Source organism: Cetorhinus maximus, chromosome 7 (assembly GCF_964194155.1).
Source record: "Cetorhinus maximus chromosome 7, sCetMax3.hap1.1, whole genome shotgun sequence".
Classification (NCBI taxonomy): domain Eukaryota; kingdom Metazoa; phylum Chordata; class Chondrichthyes; order Lamniformes; family Cetorhinidae; genus Cetorhinus; species Cetorhinus maximus.
In genome coordinates, this window is record NC_135885.1 from 112991738 (window position 1) to 113013846 (window position 22109).

The 22109-nt window shown below is 41.5% G+C and overlaps 1 protein-coding gene across 1 annotated transcript in view; it reads right to left on the bottom strand.

Annotated features, from left to right (window-relative positions):
• LOC144682985 (glypican-6-like) overlaps nt 1-22109 on the bottom strand; it is a 1097394-nt gene that overhangs the window by 309211 nt on the left and 766074 nt on the right. The window contains exon 4 of the mRNA XM_078545918.1: nt 2892-3057. Within this exon, the coding sequence (XP_078402044.1) occupies nt 2892-3057 (166 nt within the window). The remainder of the gene's footprint in view (nt 1-2891; nt 3058-22109) is intronic.

Sequence of the window (22109 nt, forward strand, 5' to 3'; positions counted from 1 at the left end):
TAGTCATGTCTGGAAGCAACTGGTATTAGCACAAGATTATGTGATTTTAAGTTACCTTTCTTAAATGTATCAAGGAATATTTTTAGACAAATTTTTAATTTAAAAAGTGTTATTAAACACTATTTGATTGTGGTGGTTCATGGCTGATTTAACATTTGATGATATGCAACTGAAACCTGGAAAAAAAAATAGCAAAATTTTGCGAACAATGCGGATCCAGGGCACTGATTGCACCCAATGTGTAAACTCTACCCCTACAAATATATATTATTAAAGCCACCTCTACTGGAATTAAAGTATAACAAGAAGTATAGGAGAGTTTTTATTGGACTGACAACTGCACTTCTTGTAGCCTGGTTCCTTTCTTTAAGCTGTGCCTAATATATAGGGTCAAACATGACCACCTCATTATCAGGTCTGTCGGACCTACAGAAAGAATGGAAATCAGCAGGATTGACTAGACAGAGAATGCAAATTCATAATTGCTTTGAAACAAACTTAATGTTTCAGTGTGAGTTACAGGGCATCAACTGGAAACATTTACACTGTGCCTCTTCAGAGACGCTGCCTGACCTGCCAAGAGTTTCCAGCATTTTGTGTTTTTATTTCAGATTTCTAGCATCTGCAGTGTTTTGCTTTTATGTTAACTTCCATGCCTGCTCCTCCAATCTGCGTTCCCAGCAAATGAGACGACAAGAGAACATTCTCAAAATTGTTGCCATTGAGTGAAGGACAAATGCAAGTTCAATTCCCAAGTCTCTCCATTCCCAACTTAATTCTTAGCAGACGGAGAAGATTGTGGATTATATCATTATGAAGTTAGAAAGGAGGTTCACACCTCGTGATATTAGCCTCTCTTCAGCTATAAGGAATATCTGTGGTGATTTGAAAGCTGGCTGATTGCCCATGTATTTAGCAGCAGCTAGACCAGATGGATGAAAGATAATTCATTTATAAGTCACATTAATTTCATTTAATTTCCTTAAACAGAATGATTACTGTGTGACCCTTCCCCCTAACCACCTCAGGTGAATAAACTCAAATTGTGCCATTTTCTTAAAGTGGAGTTGATCAGGGAACACCAGCACTCAGAGGGGAAAATATTATTGAATGTACAATGATTCTTATTCTGGAGAAGATGTTTTTTATTATTAAATGCAATTTATGTACTTAATTTGTGTCACACATCATATTAGATACTTTTTTACATTGCTATTTTCCTCCATAGAGAATAAAAAACATAAATGCAAATAACCCACAATAAATGCAATGTCCAGAATTGCAATTACTGAAAGCCTCAATACAATACATTCATTAAAGTACAACTTCTGAACAAACAATTTGATGGAAATAAATCACCAGATCAATAATTATTGCATAGAAACATAGACTCTAGGAGCAGGAGTAGGCCATTCGGCCCTTCGAGCCTACACCGCCATTCATTATAATCATGGCTGATCATCCAACTCAATAGCCTGCTCCTGTTTTCTCCCCATACCCTTTGATCCCTTTCGCCCCAAGAGCTATCTCGAAGGCACACAATGTTTTGGTCTCAACTACTTTCTGTAGTAACAAATTCCACAGGCTCACCACTCTCTGGGTTGCAGAACTAATTCAACTGCTGACTCCTACTTGATGAGTTTTATCACCAACCATGCCTCAGTTTTAAAAGTGTATCCTCGGATACTTTGTGTGCAGGTAACGTTTATTACCCATTCCTTTCTTAATTTTTCTCTCGAATTCCAGAGCTCAATGGATTGATATAATGACCCAGAGTGCTTTATTTTTCTTGCTGGTTTTTCAATCAGATAAGATGCTAGTGTGGTTCATTTTAATTCATTGTGTTGAAACACATCTGCTGTAATGAAGAATGAAGAAGACCTTTTTGCTAAGCAACAAATCACACATCTGCAGCTATTGATAGAATGCAAGGTGACTGCCTAAGGTTTCATCCTCCTCCTGAGCTTCTTACCAGTGGTTGCAAACAAATTAAACTTAGAAAAAAAGAAAATAATATATTATTTCCTCTTAGTTCTGCGGGATATAATGCATTGACACATGTAGAAGTTCAGACTTTGAGTATGTTTAAAGAGATTGACACATTTCTAAATATCAATGACATGAAGGGATATGGGGATAGTGTGGGAAGAAAGCACTGAAGTGGATGATCAGCCATGATTGCACTGAATGGCAGAGCAGACTTGATGGGCTGAATGGTCTACTCCTGCTCCTATGTTCCCTATGATACGTTAAATTACAGGAGCAAGGTAAAGGGAAATGCAAATGTCTATTTTGTTTTATTTTCTGCACAGGTCACCCTTTGTTGCAAATCCAATGCACAAAACAAGGATTGGTTTTCTCTCAATTGTGTGCCTGAAAGTGTGGATGCAATGTTCCCTGTAAGGTGTGCATGCACGTGGCAGTACAGCAACTCGGAAGGTAATGTTCAGGCCACTCAAAAGCTATCACCTGCTAAAATACTATTTATTTACAAGAAAATCTTCTATAACATTCTTTATAGGAAGTCTGAGGCTGGAACATGAACTGTACTTCTGAAAGCAGTACTCAAGTATTTCCTGTGTTATCCAGGAGATCGCTGTCCCATGCAAATTCTTCAGGCAAATTACAAGTCAGTAAATTTCAGTTTGCAGGTCAGTGACTGGAGGGGCCAATTTCCACCTCTTCCACTTGAGGAAAAATGACGTGTTTAGATTGCTTACACACCGGATGATTTTACTTTCAATTGACTGCAGTTGGTACATCACTTAGCCATTTTTGGTGATCAAGGAAAAGGTATACTGCAACACTTCCAGTGCTTCCTTAAAAAAAATTGCCACATAACCAATGTAATTATTCTGAATTATTCAAAATAATGTATCATTTGTTCTTACCAATGAAAAGATTCCACTCCGTGTCCAAATCAGCCTGATTGGCCAGGCAGCCCTTCATTACATTAAGACAGTAGTTGTTGCAAGGTTTCACAGTGGGGAGTCCATGGCAGTAAGGACAATACATCATCTTCATTAGTGCACGAATACACCCTAGTGTTGGAATGACCTATTGAATTAAAGAAAGAAAATTAATTTCCTTGTCAACAACTCATGTTTTCTGTGAGAAAGGCTGCAGGAAGTGATGCAGAAATGTCAGCTGACATCAGGCAGAAGTCCACCTGCTGATTTCTAACAGGGCTAATCAATTCACACCAATTAATTCCATTTTATGAAGGGCTTTCTGCTTACAAGACTGCACTATAACTTAGTTTCTACAATGGATAATACTCCGTGCAGGGAATATAACACTAATGAGTTTATATTTTGCAAAAGGCAATAGACCTTTATTTCAATCTATACACGTGAATTTAAAACTTAAAAAGACAAGAAAATGAAGAAATCTCACAATAAATTCCACTATCCCGGAAAAGAGTATAAATGGAAAGCATTTTGAAAACTGCCTATTATTTGAACAAGGTGAGAAGAAATGTGCACATTGGTTTGCAAGGTTCATTAAATAGAAAATATTGAGCTGCAAATGCAACCACAGTTTTCTTTACTTTGAGTTTTTTTTCAGCATTTACTAGAGTTAGAAATAATTTTTTTGCCTTAGCAACAAAGTGATGCTGATTGTGGGTAACAGGAAGTCACCTAGCTTCAGATATAAAAACCTACAATAAAGGTAATAATAAAGTAAAGCAAATGATGTTTTTAAAACATCTCTTAAAGCTTCTTTCGATGTCAAGTGACATGTTATGATACCGGAGATAAGGGGTTAAGTTATGAATGCAGGCTGAATCAACTTTGTTTGTATTCCCTTGAGTTTAAATGATTGAGAGTTGATCGAATCACATGGATTGGACTAAAGGTTCGGCACATTCTGTCACTGCACTGATGGACCTTCATTTTACATCTCAAGTCCACTTTTCTACTTGCACGAAAAGGTAATTTAATGTCGGGACAATAGGTTTCAACTAGATTAAGAGACACAAATCAGAGGCTTTACCTTGCAGGAGGCTACCCTTAACATGCTGTCATACAACAGGATGGATGGACATGAGAAAGGTAAAATAGAAGAACTACCCCAAGTTGAGGCCTACCATCATCTCCTCTCCTGCTGTTATGTAATTGTTCTCCTTCTTACTCACTTTCACACAGGCCACTACAAACATTACACACAGAATCTTACAATTTAAACTTTGTTTGACGATGTGTCATGGAGCCAGCAATTTAATGTTTGTCTGTCTTCTGTCATGCTAGGCACAGAAAAGCAGTCTGCACTTGTTGCATCCTCTCACCAAAGTTTGCAAGCACCAACGCAGTTGATGCAATTAGCTCTTATCTGATTACTCTGTGGGCCTCTAAAGCATCCAATATGAATGCCATGACTTCTGAAAACCACTGTAAGAACCACTGATATCAGTGGGATTCCTCAGTAGGTTTCAGATTCAGTAAGATTCCTCTTCTTGTCAATAGAAACCTTAAATGGGTTCTGGAATGCCACAAATAATATCATATTCATGAACAGTTCCAAGGTGAGTCGGTGATTTCTGACACTATTCTCTAGCAGTGCCTTTTCTACTTCTGTATCTGCAGCAGTGTACAGAAATGCTAATGGCTGGTATATATGTGTCATACATTTTATATTTGATACATTTTACATCACTTATTCTCTCCAGTAAAATTTACATGATCATTGTCTGCTCTCCAGTAAAATTTACAAGATCATTGTCTGCTCTCCAGTAAAATTTACATGATCATTGTCTGTAACATATTGCCCTTTGAGAGGTAGATTGTGAAGACTAATTATGTAAATTGTACACACTGCCCAACATTTCATGACAAACCAACATGGAAGCTGTATGATTTTTAATAGAAAATATTGGCATTCTTTTGCAAACACTGCCAGAATGAAACTAACATTTGGAATCTGTGAGGATTATAGTATAACTTGAAGAACAATTCTTTTATTTTGATACCTGCTGATAGATACCAATCACAAGACAGCCTGCAACTCGTGTGATCATATGTATACACAAACTCCAGATATGTGCAGAAGAAAATCCATGATCTTCAGAGGCAATCTCAGAACAAGACCAAATGAAGGTCTGAATTTTGCCAGCAAATTCTGACAGATTTTAGTGAACATTTATGGGTAGGCAATGCATTTACCCACTGAAGGCCTAGTGTACCTTAACAAACTCAAACTTGGCTATTCATTAATATTAATTAAAGCACTCAACTAAGGCAAAACTAGCTGTATCAGAGTCAGAAAGTTAAAGAATGGCTTCCATTCAGATAAGGTTACCAGTTTTGGTTTTTGCAAGTGAAATTGTAGCTGTAAGGAAGGCTGCTATAGTATAAAAAGTGCAATACAAAACCAGTGAAAATGTAGATGATACTATGTACTAAGCCAAAAAAAACAAACTTCCCAACCAGCACTGAAAATTTTAACAAACCTCTGAATGTTTGTAAATTCTTACTTTTAAAAAGTATTTGATAGCGTACCACATAACATACTTATTTGGAAAACAGAAGTGCATGGCATTAAATGGTTTGTGATAAATTATTTTGTTCTTAGTTGGGCTGCATCAAGTTGAACTGCCTCGGTGCTCCTGTGTTAAAATAAAGCCAAAGGTCTCACTGCAGCATCAAAACCAATGACATTGGCTCTAAAGTGGAACATCATCAAGTGGTGGGTTTAGGATGGATTGCATTCGACTATGATGCTCCCAATGATTGAATATCTACTACAATTACTGCCTGGGCTTACACATGAGGAATGGCTATTGGGGAAAGTGCCCAAGGGCAACCAGTACCCATGAAAGAGTGAGGCCTTCAGAATTAAAACGGAGAGTCAAAGGGATGAGAGTAAACTGGCAAACAAAAGGCAAGTGACTTTCTCACAGACTTCTGCCTATACTACTTTATGACAGTGGCAGACTATTTATAGACATGGCTCAATTCTAATAAATAATCTTGAATGCATGGCTAGCCCTCAGTGTCCATAGACAAGGTTATCTGAGGCATCTGTTAACTGAAGGCAGCTTAAAAGGCATGATAATCAGGTTTAAGTTCACAACACACACTGTGAAAAAAAATCAGGCTTCAAAGAAGGATCTGATTTCAGATCAACCTTTGAGGATTAATACTTTGGGGCTAAAAGCAAAAGTGACAGGTTTACAATTTCATTTCTTTCAAAAAATGTTAGAAGTATGGACCCACCGAGTTGCTTTTTGGCTCATTCCACTTTGTTAGTTTCAGCAGTGGAAACAGAATATCAGGTATGTGATATGGCAGAAAATATAGCTGTGTCAAGATATTTCAGACCTGGAAAGGCTTAAAAGAACAAGCTATGGGAATCCATTTTAGCAGGTGTTCACATGTTCCATGGTATGCAGATGGAACTTGTGTTCCCTTACACATTAAATTGGGGACCCAATTGGTCTCTCAAGTCGATATAAAAGATCCCACAGCCCTATTTTGAAGAAGAGCAGAGAATTCCCCCCAGTATCCTGGCCAATATTTATTCCTAAACCAACATCACAAAAGAACAGATTATCTGGTCAATTTTCCATTCCTGCTTGTTAGAGCTTGCTTTGTGAAATCAGCTGCTCCTTTCCTACGTTACAACAGTGACTACATGTTTTCATTCACTGTGAAACACTTTAGGAAGCCTGAAGTTATAAATGACACAAGTCTTTCTTTCCTTTTTGGAGATTCCACTGTGTTTAACAGACAGGCCTCTCTTGTGTGTTTAATGTGCTTCCTGTTGCCTAACCAACATTAATAGAGCTTCAGTGTTCCTATCTGATATTGATTTCGCACTCTGAGGATTCGGGAAATCCTAGTGGAGTCAAAGCAAGGACAATGTCACTTGCTATCTGCAAATGTTATTTTTTTATTGCTGAAAAAAGAGACATGGGCCCAGATTTTCACCATAATGGAGAGGCTCTTTATTGTGGCGAAATGGCGGATGAGCCCGGAAATCCTAAGTACCGCGCCAGAGCACAGTGCTTCCTATTTTCGGGACGTAGGACTGGAATCAGGCCAGGGTTCGCGCATGCATGGTTTATGGAGGCAGCTGGCCATTTAAATCACCAGCTGCCTCCACTGAAGTGGGATTTTGGTAGGCTAGGAGTCTGAAACCCGGAGTGTGCAGATTAGACCAGGTAAGAGCTGGTCTGAACTTGGTGGATTCTTTTGGAAAGCCAGGGTACTCCTTTGGAGAAGTAAGGTACCATTTTGGGTGAGGTAAAGCACCTTTTAGCAGAGGGAAGACACCCCTTGGGATTGGTAAAAATAAACATGACTGTGCGTAAAAATGTATAAACTCACTGGAACTGACAAGGCTGTCAAGGAACTGTCAATCTCTCAAAAAATATCAAATAACTATCAAAGGATACTAGGTGAGTTGGCATGGTGGGGGTAAGGGCAAAGGATGGTGGGTAGATCATGGATTGGCGTGAATTGGCAATAGGTGGGCATAAGTGTACAAAGGGCCAAAGGGATGTGGGGGAATAGGGTGCATGAGGGGCCATGGGGGTGGGTAGAGGGGCATGGGTTGAGATGGGGCAGATGAGGGGCCATGGGCGAGGTTGTGGGGGATGTTGGAATGGATGGGGCATGGGGAGTATGTGGGGGGTGAGGAATGGGGTGAGGGCTGTCTTTTCTTTCAATCTTGTTATTTGATTTAACATAGTGCCAGAGCACAGAGGCAGGCTTTCCTCCCAGCTTGCCTCCTCACCCAGTATCCTCCATGCTGGTTCTGGGGGCAGCAGGGCAGACTCCTAATCCAGTTCGCCCTCCTGAATGAAAATCAGAACTGCAGGTGGCCATTTTTAAAGGTCAGGTTCACAGAGTCAGGAGTTCTCCCATCTCTGTGCTCCCAATCCAGGAGCAAAAACCTGGGCCATGCTGTCAAAGTTTTTTGTTTTGCACTCATCAAGGCAGACGCAAGAATGCCAAATTTCAGAGGGAGGAGCAACCTGTACTGCATGAGAAAAGGATGCTGACCGGTTGGCAAGTTGATTCTGATTGGTTGAAGTGTTACACTAGGCAACATTGTCCCCCACACTTTTGTTTAATTCAAAAAAAGGTGCAATGCCTGGATATGTTCCTTTTGCCTGCAAAGAACAGATCCCTGCATATGAATTTGTGTAACTTCTAGTGCAAGTGAGCCACACGGCGAGCTTGACTGATAATCTTAAATTGGTTGTTATTATAATGCTTAGCACACACGGGACTGCTCAGCAAGTGCTGTCCAATTGTGAAATGTTTATTAACACATGAGCACGAGAGGCTAGGTTAGCTGGGCTTGAATTAGAACCCAATCTCAGGGAATTAAAAAGAATTATGGGGTGGTGTTCAGGGTATCAAAGATGCATGCCTTGGGTAAGAGAAAATGGGAATTGGAGGATTCATGAGGAACATCATTGCATGACGCCATGCTGATATCAGAAGTGTAAGGGAAATTAGAAGGGTCATTAGTGCCTTGAAGTGAGAGAAGACATAAATGAACAGGTGGAAGGAGGGAATAAAGAGTAATGTTGATACCTTGTTTATCATTTCCATTGGCTATCAATTTCCTCAATGATTTAGAAACAAAGATTCAAATAATACTGTAGCGCCTTGGGGTAAATGCTATGGAGCTCCAGCTGGAAGTTTGAGTTAAAAACCTGAAACTCCGCTAACAGTGAAAGATCCAGGACATTTTGGTGCCACTCATTATTAAATCAGATGAAATGCAGGCATCTGAAGACATTAAACAAATGTCACATCATGCTCCTGTTGTGGATTCGAGTGTTGGTCTAACAAGTGTGATAGCTGAATGAATCTCTGGAATGTTTATACTTAATAGCTTCCAAAAGCTAGGTCAGTTTTATTCCAGCAACTTTATAAACCTAGATTTGAAAAAAGTATAAATAAAGGTCAATGTGCTTCTATTCTAAATGCACAATGGGAAAGCCCAGTTGTATGAAATTTTGATTTCAAAATGAGGCATCTGGCAATCCTAGGGAGAAACTGAATCAGTGAATTAAACTTTAATAACTTGAAAGTTCCTGCTGCTGATGAACTTTGAGGTTACTTTGAGCAGAAATATCAACATCCTGCAATAGAGAAGATACTAGACACATTTTTAAAAATCACATACCAGTATATGGCTTGATCACTCTAGATAATACCCTGCTGGAAGTGCTTAGCAAATTGCTCTACCTTGGTTCCAACCTGATTGATAATCTGTCTCTTATGCAGAACTTGATACATGCACAGTAAAAGCAGCTAACACCTTTGGTCAATTCACGAAACATGCATGGAATAACATCAAACTGTCTTGTCGGACTAAGATGCTGGTTTATGAAGTCTGTATTCTGCAGCAACTTGATATATGGCTGTGAAACATGGATGACTCACAGCTATCGAGAAAGGGTGCTCAGCAACGTTCATCTTCACTGTTTGCGACACATTCCGGGTATCTCATGAAAAGAAAAGATTATGAATGTGCCAGTCCTGTCAAAGGGAAATCTCCCAAGTGGTGCTCATCAAGCAGCGGTGACTTCACTGGCTCTGGCATGTTCGCAGGAAGGAAGAAGGGCATATACCCAAAGATTTTCTATATGCCGATGTAGCCAGAGTTAGACCAGTAGAATGCGCAGAGTTCCATGTCAAAGGTTTGCAAGCATGACGTGAAGACCCTAAACATTGATTTTTCACATCTGGGAGACACTAGCCAATGGCAAAGAGAAATGGCAACGTCACCAAGTGCCACCATATCGAAGAGTGGCTATAGCGGCTTGGCAACAGGTGCCAACACTAAACAAAAACAACCAACAATGACATCTAATAACCACACCATATGCAGCACTTATGGCAGAACCTAACTCTCACAGATTGGTCTCTTCAGCCATCAGAAATGCACCATATGAAGCTAACCCACCACCCACCCCTCAATGGATTTTCTGCATGTTCGTTGTAGTTGAAGGATGCTGATGATAGCCATTATCTGTAAGACATTCTTGTCACTGATACGGTATGTTAAAAATGATATGGAGCAAGTTGGAGAATTGTCTGTGTGGAAGATTAGCATAAATGATCATGAAGAGGCAGTGGCATTGTGGTATTGTTACTGCACTAGTATTCCAGAGACCCAGAGTAATGCTATGGGGACCTGGGTTCATACCCCACCACAGCAGATGGCGAAATTTAAATTCAATAAAAATCTGGCATTAAAAGTCTGACGATGACCATGAAACCATTGTCGATTGTCGTAAAAAGCCACCTGGTTCACTAATATCCTTTAGGGAAGGAAATCTGCTGTCCTTACCTGGTCTGGCCTACATGTGACTATAAACCCACAGCAATGTGGTTGACTCTTAAATGCCCTCTGAACAAGGGCAATTAGGGATGGGCAATAAATGCTGCCTAGCCAGCAATGCCCACTTCCCATAAACGAATAAATAAAAAACCTTCAAATAGCAGCCTTAGCAATTGTGGTTGAGAGTCAGCCAGTGACTGAGTTGAGGCTGCTGCAAAAATAGGACCATATGACAGGATTCATCTGGCAGTAAACTTCGCTACTTTAGCCAGCTGAAGATCCCTCTTCGGAGCAGTGGCGGAAGCTTTGTGCCAGCTGGCACAATTCAGGTACCGCTTTGTGAGTGAAGAAAGACTTCTCAGATTTGCTGAACATCTGCAAACAAAGAGACAAAAGTACCCATGGGAAGGGGCTAAAAGGCACCCACTCCCCCTCTTTAATCTGGCATTCCTTCAGTGGCCTCCTGATCCTGGAATTGCATAGCAAAAAAATAAAGATAGGAGTAGAGCTTGATTTTTGAAGGACTTTGACAGGGAGAGTTTCTCCCTGCTCATCAAAGCTGGGCAATGTCTTAGGACCTTTTCTTCCCCCAGCTTACTTTATTAGTTAATTGTTTCACCTTGTTACCCAACTACCACTTTTTAATTTACTTAATCTTTGGTATTGCTGAAAAACGAGACACGTCTCAGCTTTTTGTCTTGCACTCATCAGGACATTTACAAGAATAGCAAGATAAGGGGAGAACAATTTATATTATATGTGAAGAGAGTGCTAATTGGTTGGCAAATGGCATTGCCATAGAGAATGCACCACTGATGGTGACTGACAGTTAACTATGGCTGGTTCTGCACAGCATGAATTGGCCAAATGGATGGCCAAATTGTTACAACCAATTTTGACCAAGTTTTCCACATACACGGTGAAGGATTCCTTCACATTTGCGAGGACCACACAGGACTTGCATATCAATAGCGATGCTATGTCCATGTGTGCTCATTTGACATTACTAGCCTATTCACCAGTGTTCTACCTAAGGAAGCCATAGATATTTGCACTGCAGAACTATATCATGGTGATCTAGACCTGCCACCATTGCGTGAATCAGTAGTCATTGAACTTATGAATTCGGCAACTCTTGCAGTTGAGTTCAGTTTTAATGACACCATGTATGCCCAAATAGATGGTGTTGCCATGGGATTCCCTCGAGGCCCAACTCTCACAAACATCTTTGTTGGGTTCCAGGAAAACATGTCTTCGACTGAATGACGCCTAACCTCCTACCCCTTGTATATTTCTGATATGTCGATGATACGTTTGCTATACTTAAATCTGAAGCTGCATGTAACAATTTTCGTACATGTCTTAATGGGCTCCGTCCTGCACTTGAATTCACCTCTGAAATGGACCAGTCAAATGAACTTCCCCTTCCTTGTTGTTCTAGTTGGCAAATCTGCCAGGGGATTCTCTACCATGGTCTACCACAAACCTACCTTCACTTGTCAATATACGTGTTGGACTCCTAACAATTCCACATGACATAAGATTGGTCTCATTGGCAACCTTGCAAGGAGGGCCTGAGCCATTTGTTCACCATGCAAGCTTGATGCTGAAATAGGGCGCATCAAAGGCATCCTGCAGGATAATGGTTACCCTGATGAGATCATTTTGTGCTGTATATCACGCAAATTCATGAAAGGGTCTATGGCCGTCACTTTCAGCCCTGAAAAGTGTCCAGTCTACCTCAGATTACCCTGGAAAGACAAGATATCACAAAAATTTGAGTAACAGGTGGAGCTACTATGCAGTAGCAACACGAGTGGTATTTGCCATTAACAGGTTGCTGCAGTCAAGCCAAAAAGATGTTCTGCCTATCACACAAATGAGTAATGTAGTATATGAATCTCAGTGCCAGTGTGATGCTAGGTATGTGGGCCATACGTCCCAAAGACTGGCGGATCATATCAAACAGCATGTCCCAGCCGCTGTTTGCAACGGGCAGGATACAGACCATATTCAACAAGCCCGTGCTTGCAAAACTCAAAGCACACTGTCCAACATTAGATGTGATTCTGCGATTGGACAACATTTGCTAAATAATTCTCAGTGTGCTCAGAATTATGCTGACAACCAATTTAAGATTGTCAGTTGGGCTCATAGTGTGTCACATTTGCATGTACTGGAAGCTACATATATTAATACACAGGGCCCTCTTCTTTGCAGACAGAAAGAACATGTATGTATATTGCGCCTGTTTCAGTTAAACAAAATATTTCGCTGCTTCAATCCTCAGAACAATGCCTTGACTGATTAGGGTCAAGCTGCAAGGCTTAAATTTCAAACAATGCTTGGCAGTTAACTGTCAGTCACCATCAGTGGTGCATTCTCCATGGCAATGCCACTTGCCAACCAATCAGCACTCTCTTCACATACGGTATAAACTGTTGTTTTCCCCCTTATATTGGTATCCATGCAAATGTCCTGAGGAGTGCAAGACGAAAAGCTTAGACATGTCTCTTTTTTCAGCAATACTCAAGTTCTGTACTACCAAATGACTTTTTACTTAATCTTCCAATTTATTTTGTCAACCTCAGTGATGTCAAAGACGCTGCTTTCACTTCGGTTTCTCAATGATAAAGAACTATGCATATTCACATAAGTAGCATAATTATCTGTTGTACTTCTGCTTAAATGTTGACTGATTTATTGCTGCTAAGGTTACAATCTTACCATATATTTTTCACACTCATACACAAAATGGCAAGGGGCACAATGACCAATTGATTTGGTTGCACAATCCTCTCACCAATTACATTAGCTATTACAAGTTTATTAGTGGTGCTTAGTTGTAACAAAATCGACAAAGGAGTACAAAGGAAAGCACACAGTTAAAACTTGCTGGTATAACATGTGCTCTGGGGTGTGAAATTTCCCTGGTGACCCAGTGTGGTCTCGCTGCAGCAGAATGTTCAAAGTCAATTGTTCCAAGATATGAGTTTGTCCCAAAACACTCTAAAATGCCATTAACTTTATTTTTTCATTTAAAATCCCCCCCAAAAATTGTGATAAGAATTCTTCTTTCCTACAATAAATGAAGTTAAACTTGTACTGCATTTAACATGACCACAGTGTGACAGAAGGATTTATTATGATGATCCACAAAGTAAGCCAAAGGATGTGGTTTCTCTTAACTGTCTTTATTGTATTATGTTGCAGTTGACCCCTCTGTCTCCACTCTTCTGCTTTTAGTTTCCTTGTTTTATTTCAGTAATGCACACATTACATTTGTACATAAAGGGACTAAATTAGACTTGCCCGAAAATCGGCATGGGGATGGTGATGTGCAATTATCCCAAGCCCATTAGAAGTGACACAGTCAGCATGCAAATTTCATGCTGCTTGCTCATTATAATGATAGTGCTGTGCAGCTGAACATATCAGCAGGGGAACCAAGTTCTTATGAGGCTTGCATCACTTAAAGCGAGCCTGCAGTACTTAAAGTCAACCTTCACCTCTTAAGGTGCCTTTTTGCTGCAGCGGGAGTTGAAAATCTTTGGGCAAGATTTGAAGATCGGGAGGATGCTACACTGGAATCACTGTTGCAGAAGGCCAACAGGGGGAGAGAGTTTGCTTCCCCCAGAAACTCCTCCAGGAAAGTGATCAAAAGGCAGTAGGGGCAGCTGGCCATGGTGGTCAATGCCACCAGTCTGTCACCAAGGACCTGGATACAGTGTTATAAGAAGTTTAATGACATCAGACAAGAGCTCATGGTAAGCAAATGCATCCTCACATGCCAAATCCTACCAACTGTACCACTAGTCTCTCACATTGCTCTATTCACCACACCCCTTTCATTCACATTCCTCACATTTGTATGCTTCACCTCACCCTCACAAACATAGCTATGATGAAAACCACACACTCACATCTCACAACTGCTAGCTATTTAGTGTGGCAGGCACATCAGCCAAACACATGGCACCACACCCAGTGACACACTTTGTCTCTTTTGTAGGACAAGGCAGCCCATAATAATAGCAGCAGCAAGTAACTGATGGATGACAGGCACAGCTGCCTATCCTCATCCTCCGGGAGGAGATGCTGCTGGAAATAATTGGAGTGGCCATTACTGAGGCAATGACCAGTGGTGTCTCTGAAGTGTCAGCGTGGGAGACAAAATACTCCTACCTAATTCACCTCTTCAAATTCCCTTCATCTTCATCCCCCAATCTGTTATGATTTACACGCACCAGATGGTGTAACCATGCTCCTCCCAACATTTCCCTCAACCTAACCCTGCACTTATGCATTTATGCTTCCAAATAACCAAAAACTGTCACCTGGACAGGCAGTGAGGCCTGAGGCTGAATGCTTAGAAGGAGAAAAGCTGAGGAGGAAGAAATGCTGTCACTCAATCTGGCACTCACAACTACCAGTTCAGATATTGCACTGTGGGTAGTTTAAAGGGTAGTGGAGAGGTAGAATCTGCACATGGTGAGCCAGCAGGCATGAGTGTGTTACAGCAGGCCAGGGAACCAGTGGTGCCAACGCCCCACAGGATGAGATCACACATGAGTTCTGCTGCAAAGAACTCGAATGTGGATTTCAATGGGGCAGCATGCGGAAAACGGCAGATTGGCATCCACACAGGAATGCTTGGTGCATTGGTAGGCCTGCCAGAGAACCTGTTGCTTCTGTCAAGGAGCATAGAGGAGTCCAGGTCCAACTTGGCAGGGGCCTTCACACAGAGCTTGGAGCTCATCCTTTCAGTGTGGATGCGGTGGCTAATTCCATGACAGCACTTGTATTAACTCCAATAATTGTATATAAGGGAAGAATGAGTATGAAGCTGGTCTTTTGCCTCAATCTGGTTTATTCTTCAGCCAGCTCAACAGAGTGACAGATTCCCAGTTCCTTTCCCCATCAAGTGTTACAGCTATACCCATTTATGGGTAAGCCAATGTCCATCACCTGTTTTGACAATGCAATTGTCTTATCAATGTAATTGCTATACAATGTAATTCCCAGTCAACAAGATGATTGTTATTAGACCTTGACAATGTAATTGCTGATGCATTGACACTTGTGGACTGTGATGCAGTGCCTGATGGTCAATGTCTCAGCTTCCATTGATGCACAAGTGGGCTGGCACAGGATGAATGCATCATGACTGCTGTCAGAATAGCAGGCATTCACCTGCAGGAGGTGCATACCAACTGCAATTTAAGTGAGTGCTATCTTTTGCGATTTCAGTACATACAAGAACACAAAAAACAGGAGCAGGAGTAGGCCATATGGCCTGTTGAGCCTGCTTTGCCATTCAATACAATCATGGTTGATATTGGGCTTCATCTCCATTTTCCGGCCCGCTCCCCATATCCCACATCTCAGCATTGAGGTGTAGCATACACAAATCCATATGTGTGTAGGTGGTGGCACCCTGCACCATGGGGAAGGCCACTATCCTGGCCAAGCCACATGCATTCTGCTCTGCTTCTCAATGTTTAAATGGAAGACAATGAAGTACCCTCTTCTGGTGTCTCTGTGACCTCCTAGATGCAACGATGGACAGTGACCCTCAAGATGTTTGCTATGTTGCCTGGAAGGATCTGGTGACAGAAATATTCAGGGCTACGATCACCTTGGTGATTACTGGGGCTGCAGATCTGATTCTAAGAGATGGCACCAATTTGTAAGTACCTCCTTGGGGAAGTACAGCTGCTGAACACACTGCTCCTGGCTTAGGTGCTGGTAGGAGAACTGCACCCTGAACACCCTTGGTGGGTAAGGTCTCCTGTTGAGAGCCCTTCTCCCTCTCCTTTACTTCCCTCTGTGAGTAGCTTGTCTTCCTTGCTGCCTTTGTTCCACCTCCTTCTGATCCTGCAACCATATCTGGAATTGTAACTATAGTCCCCATAACTGGGAGAAAGTAATGTACTCAGAGTCCATTTAGTAGCAATGAAAATCTACCCAATGCCAGCATCACTCCCACCAGATTTTACCACCTTTTCTGAACCCCTTCAAAAACCCAGTACTTCTACAAATTCTGCATGAGCCAGTATATATTAATAAGGAACTAACTTGCAAGTTGGATGATGATGCTGATGTGCAGTTCCATGTGTCGCTGAATACCTTTTTTAGATATGCATGTTTTCGAGAGGGTGATAACTAGAGTGGAGAGATTAAAAGTGTCAGGTTGCGCTTCAAGTCAGCTTTAGATGCCAACTGACATCACAATCTTCCCACTTTGCATGCTTCCAGTGCATGTGGGTAATGCACTATTGCCTGCAACAAGATGGTGTTCAGTGTGGGCTGCACCAGAAAGTGTCAGGAGTGGTGTGGTGAGTAAAAGCAATAACATCAGGAAAAGTTTGGATTATTGGTGTTAATTTTTTGACGTCAGCTTTATCTTTTGTTCTGAAAGTAATTTAAATAGCAATACTTATGGACTGATTCCATGAATCATTACCACGTTTGCTCGCAAACATTAATAATTTATTTGTTACATGGCTTTGCACTAGCTGTCATGCAAATTTCTATTTTTTTTTGCGCACTGAAACAAACAATATTGAAAGCAACCGTTTTCAATACTAAGGGACATTTGTCAGAATACACTCAATCATACTCCTCTCGCTATGTACAGTCTTTTCATTGGTCTGCTAACTTTAATCCTACTGCAGCCCATGTGAAAACCATTAAGCTAAGTTACAAAATCGTCAGAATGAAATGCCTGTCAATCAATTACTGACATTAACAGGAGAATATCACTCTGGGAGGGAGGACTTTCAATGTTAAACCTGTCAGGAAAGATGACTCAACATGGTTCCATTCCAATAGGTTCACCAGTGTTGTTTTATTCAGTTCTAAGTTTTTAATACATTTCAGTGATGGGATTGTGAACCAAGGGCAGAAAAGGTACAATTCAAGTTCAGAACAATAACTTAATCCACTGGATCTCCTCTCAGAAAGAGGCGTAGACTAGAGGCTAGTTTAAGGATTAGACTAGACATAAAGCCATGACTAGGCTAGATCCGAGAATATAGACAAAACCAGTCCTGAGACTATGGATCAGACTAGATGCAAGATGATGCAAGATTTCTAAAGCTGTGGTTAGGCCACAATTAGGATATTGCATCCAGATCTGGTCACCAGACTTTAGGAAGGATGTGTGGGTCTTTGAGATGGTGCAGAGGAGACTCAACAGAATGGTTCCAAGAATGAGGGAATTTAGCTACAGGGAGATTTTTAACTACATAGTTAGGTTGGAAAAATTGGGGTTGTTTGCCTTGTAGAGGTAAAGGGGGGATCTGATAGAGGTGTACAAGATTATGACAAGTTCAGATAAGGTAGACAAAGAAAAGCTGTTCCCATCAGCAGATGGTACAAGGTCTAGGGTACACAGATTTAAGCATTTGAGCAAGAGATGCAAAAGTAATGTGAGGAAGAACTTTTTTTATGCAGTGAGTGGTAATGACCTGGAACTTGCTGCTTAAGAGGGTATTGGAAGTGGGATTGATCAATGATTTCAAAAGGAAATTGGATGAGCACTTGAGGGAAATAAACTTGCAGGGCCAAGCGGATTGGGAATATCCAGATTGCTTTACAGAGAGCCAGAATGGACTCAATGGGCTGAATGGACTCTTTCTATGCTGTTATGGCTCGATGAAATGCTCATGGATCAGACTAGATTTGAGACCATGGGCTGGATCTTCGGCTTGGCGAGTGGGGACGGGGCCCACTCACTGAGGCGTAAAACGACGCAGGGTGACGTCAGGCATGCGTCACGACGTCACCGTGCATCATTTAGATTTTCAGTTTGGCGGGTGCGCAGCCAACTCGGCTGTGCGCCCGCTGAATTGTCAAAGGCCTGTTAAGGCCATTAATAACTAATTAAGCCTATTGAGAAAGCCGCCCGCCCAACCTTAAGGTTGGTGGGCAGGCGAAGAGCCCAGACGGCCTTTGCATCTTTCATGGAACCTCATCCACAGGCGGGATGAGATTTAATGAACGGTTTATAAATTAAATAAATGTTTTCATTAAAGTTCATTGACATGTTCCAACTCATGTGACACTGTCACATGAGGGGACAAGTCTTAAATTTCTTTTACGTTGTTAAAATTTTTAAAACTTAACACATCTCCCTGAGGCACTCCTGACTCAGGGAAGCACCCCCCACCCCCCCACCCATGGGTGCGCGTCACGCTGGGTGGGCCTTAATTGGCCCGCCCACATAAAATGGCGGCGCGGGCCCAATCGGGGGCACCAATCTGGTCCGCTCCCGCCCCTGCACAACCCCCCCAATGGGTGGAAAATTTTACCCTTGGAAACACTTAAACAGAGCACTCACTCACTTTTACTCTTCTTATCGGAGCAGTTGCTGTATAACAGAAAGGGAATGCAAGAATTGTGGGGAGGGGTGGGGTGGGTGGGGGAAGGGGGGGGTTACTTGCCACTGTACAGACACTGTCAATGGAAGAGGCTGCCATCGATATCATGGAAGAGGGAGTGGGCACAAAGCATTGAAAATAGTCAGTTGGAAACTTTGCATAACAAATTGATCAAGTATGTTCACTTTCTCTTTCTTGAATTAACAGTCATACAATCACTCTCATGCATGTGTGCACAAACACACATAGCTGCAGCTGCCTTGATCTGTTATTGCTTATCCTTGCCATTATATGCTAAGTTCTTTTTCTAGATCTTTCACATAACTCAGGTCCTTTCACCACACAAACCACCTGCTGTGGTGTACACAGTGAGTTAGAGGGTCTTGCCCTGAGGGCACCACTGAATGCAAGTGCAGGTGCAAAGGACAGTCCAGAAAACTTCTTGTCAAAGAACAGAGCTTTAGATGCCTGTTATTTAAAAGAAAAAATGCTGCCTGTCCAACCATGGAGCATCTAGCCATCGCAATGGATGTTGGAGTTGGGACCTTCATGCAGAAGTCTGCATCTTGCAAGGATGCTCATACTGAGTTTGGGCTCAATCATCAACTGGAAATCAATGAGAGACAGAATGGATGGGAACCTCAATTGAATTATGGATTTTGATTTCTGCAGATCAGTTGGAGAACTGAAACACAGTTGTGAGGAGGCAATTGTCCAATGGGAATGGGATGTACTTCTCTCCCTCTGGGTGCAGAGAAGTGTGAGGTGATCCATTTTGGCAGGAAGAATATGGAGAGACTGCAATTAAAATAAAGGGAGAAACTCTAAAGGAGATGCAGGAATAGAGGGACCTCAGTGTAAATGTACATAAGTCATTGAAGATGGCAGGGCATGTTGAGAGAGCAGTTAATAAAGCATATTGTATCTTAGGCTTTATTAATAGAGGCACTGAGTACAAGAGTAAGGAGGTATTGTTGAACTTGTATAAGACACTAGTTAGGCCTCATCTGGAGTACTGCATCCAGTTCTCGGTGCCATACTTGAGGAAGGATGTGAAGAATTGGAGAGAGTACAGAGGTGATTGAGAAGCATGATTCCAGGGATAAAGAACTGTAACTATGAGGATAGATTGGAGAAGTTGGGACTGTTTTCCTTGGAGAAAAGAAGGCTGAGATGCTTGATAGAGGTATTCAAGATCTTAAGGGGCAGGGACAGGGTAAACAGTGGGAAACTGTTCCCACTCAAGGGAGCATCAAGGACTAGAGGGCGTAGATTCAAAATAATTGGCAAAAGGAGTAAAACTAATGTGAGGAAAAATGTTTTCACCCAGACGGTGTTGGACTCTGGAACAAACTTCTTGAGAGGGTGGTAGAGGCAGGTTCGATTGAGGTATTCAAAAAGGAATTGGATTGCTATTCAAAAAGAAAGAATGTGCAGGGTTATAAGGCAGAGGTAGTGGGACTAGGTAGAATGCTCTTTCAGAGAGCCACTGCATTCTTGATGGGCCAAATGGCCTCATTCTGCACTGTAAGGATTCGGTGATTCTGTGACATTTTAGCTGTGTCCTGATGAACCATCAATCAATGACTTGGTTCCAGAAAACCAACTGGGCCAGTCACTGAGTTGCTGTCTTCTACAACTAAGCTCTCTCAGGCCTGAGCTCCAAGGAGTATCTCAATAGCCCTTGTCTGAACTATAGCATCCGCCTCACACCAAGGTGATAATTATTGTGTGTACGCAAGAAAAATAATAAAGCTATTTGAAATCTTTGCGTGCAGTGAGTGACTCAGTAATGTCTGTTGCCATGAATATCTTTGATTGTGCCCAGTTTATTCAAACCTGGCACAGATTTTGGACATGGCTGTAAATGTAGCAGAGCAGGGAGTTTTCAAATGATGCAGCCCTCCCTCTTCCCTACCATTGCTTATGTAATCAGTGTTGTCTCTGTCACTTTGCTGAAGTTCCTTATCAATGGAATTCCATGGGTTGTACTCATTGTACCAATAGCTGCCAGGAAACTCTTTCGAGTTATCAACGGTCACAGATTGCAACTCTTTCGAGTACAATCACAGTTCTTGGTTTCCGGGAGTGGGATATGAACCCACAACCCTCTGATTCAAAGGCGAGGGTGCTATGAACTGAGCCACAGCTGACACCTCATAGCTGCCAGGAAGGTGGGCATGGACCTGTATGATACCCAATTAGTGAACTCACACCTGTTGCACATTAATAGAATAGAAGCTCTTCATAATGGGGCAGTGTTACAGTGCTTCAACAGGACATATGCGCCAATCTGCACCCTTCCAAATCCCAGGAAACACTGGTACAATTATCTGACAATACAAGAACCAAGTACCAGAGAAAATGGGAGCAATAGTTAAAATCTGAAAATGTAGAAGTCAATATCAAAGCTAGAGTGCTGCAAAAGGCCTAATAGAAAAATGAGGTGCTGTCCCTTCAGGTTGCTGTGACCACTGGAATGGTGCAGAAGGCCAAAAACAATGGAGGCTAGAGTGGGAGTTGGGAAAATTCAAGGGACACTTTTCTGGCACTGTGATCTAAACCCTTGGAGTTGGACTATTTTTTATCTTCCACCAGCCTCCTGGGGCACTGAAGATAATTTTCTAGTTTTACACACTTTCATTTTCAACTAACCCTTAATCTCTTCTCACACTCTCAGTGCCTTGTATGAATCTTTTATTTCTTCGATTTTTTCATTATTCCCCCTTTTCTCTCTTGCATGTATTAATTCAGCCATTTAATCATTCCGTTTACCAACCCTAGAATGTTAAAGCTCATTCTATTTATTTTCTTCTGGGTGTTTGTTGTGTCTCTTTCACCCTTTTCCTTGTTCATTTCCTTTTTTAATTGCTATTCATCTCCAATATCTTTCGGTTCTGAGGAAAGAACTACACATGAAATGACAACTAATTTTATACTTTCACCAGATGCCGCCTGACCTGCTGAGCATCTCTGCCCTTTCTCTTCTTGTTTCTGAATGAATAGTGTGATGTGATAATATGCCTGAGACATCAATTTCATAACATCCTCTCTCATGGTTGTAGCATTCTGGATGATGTTTGAATAAACTGGGCACAATCAAAGATATGCATAGCAACAAACATTACTGAGTCACCACCTACTAGAACACTCCCTGCATACAAAGATTTCAAATAGCTTTATTATTTTTCCCATTGCATGGGCTTCGAACCCATAGCTTTGCTTAGCTGAGGTGCTATGCTTCATTTCAAAATTGCTGTGGTGCCTCACTCCTCCCTTTCCAGCTTAACTAATATGCCGCAGGAAATTACAGTAACAAATAATATAAGACACAGAAGTCAATGGCAGTAGAAACTTGTGCTCATTTCAAGAAGGGTTATTCAAGTCCATTCTTCAGGAAATAAATCTAGCAGTTGTATC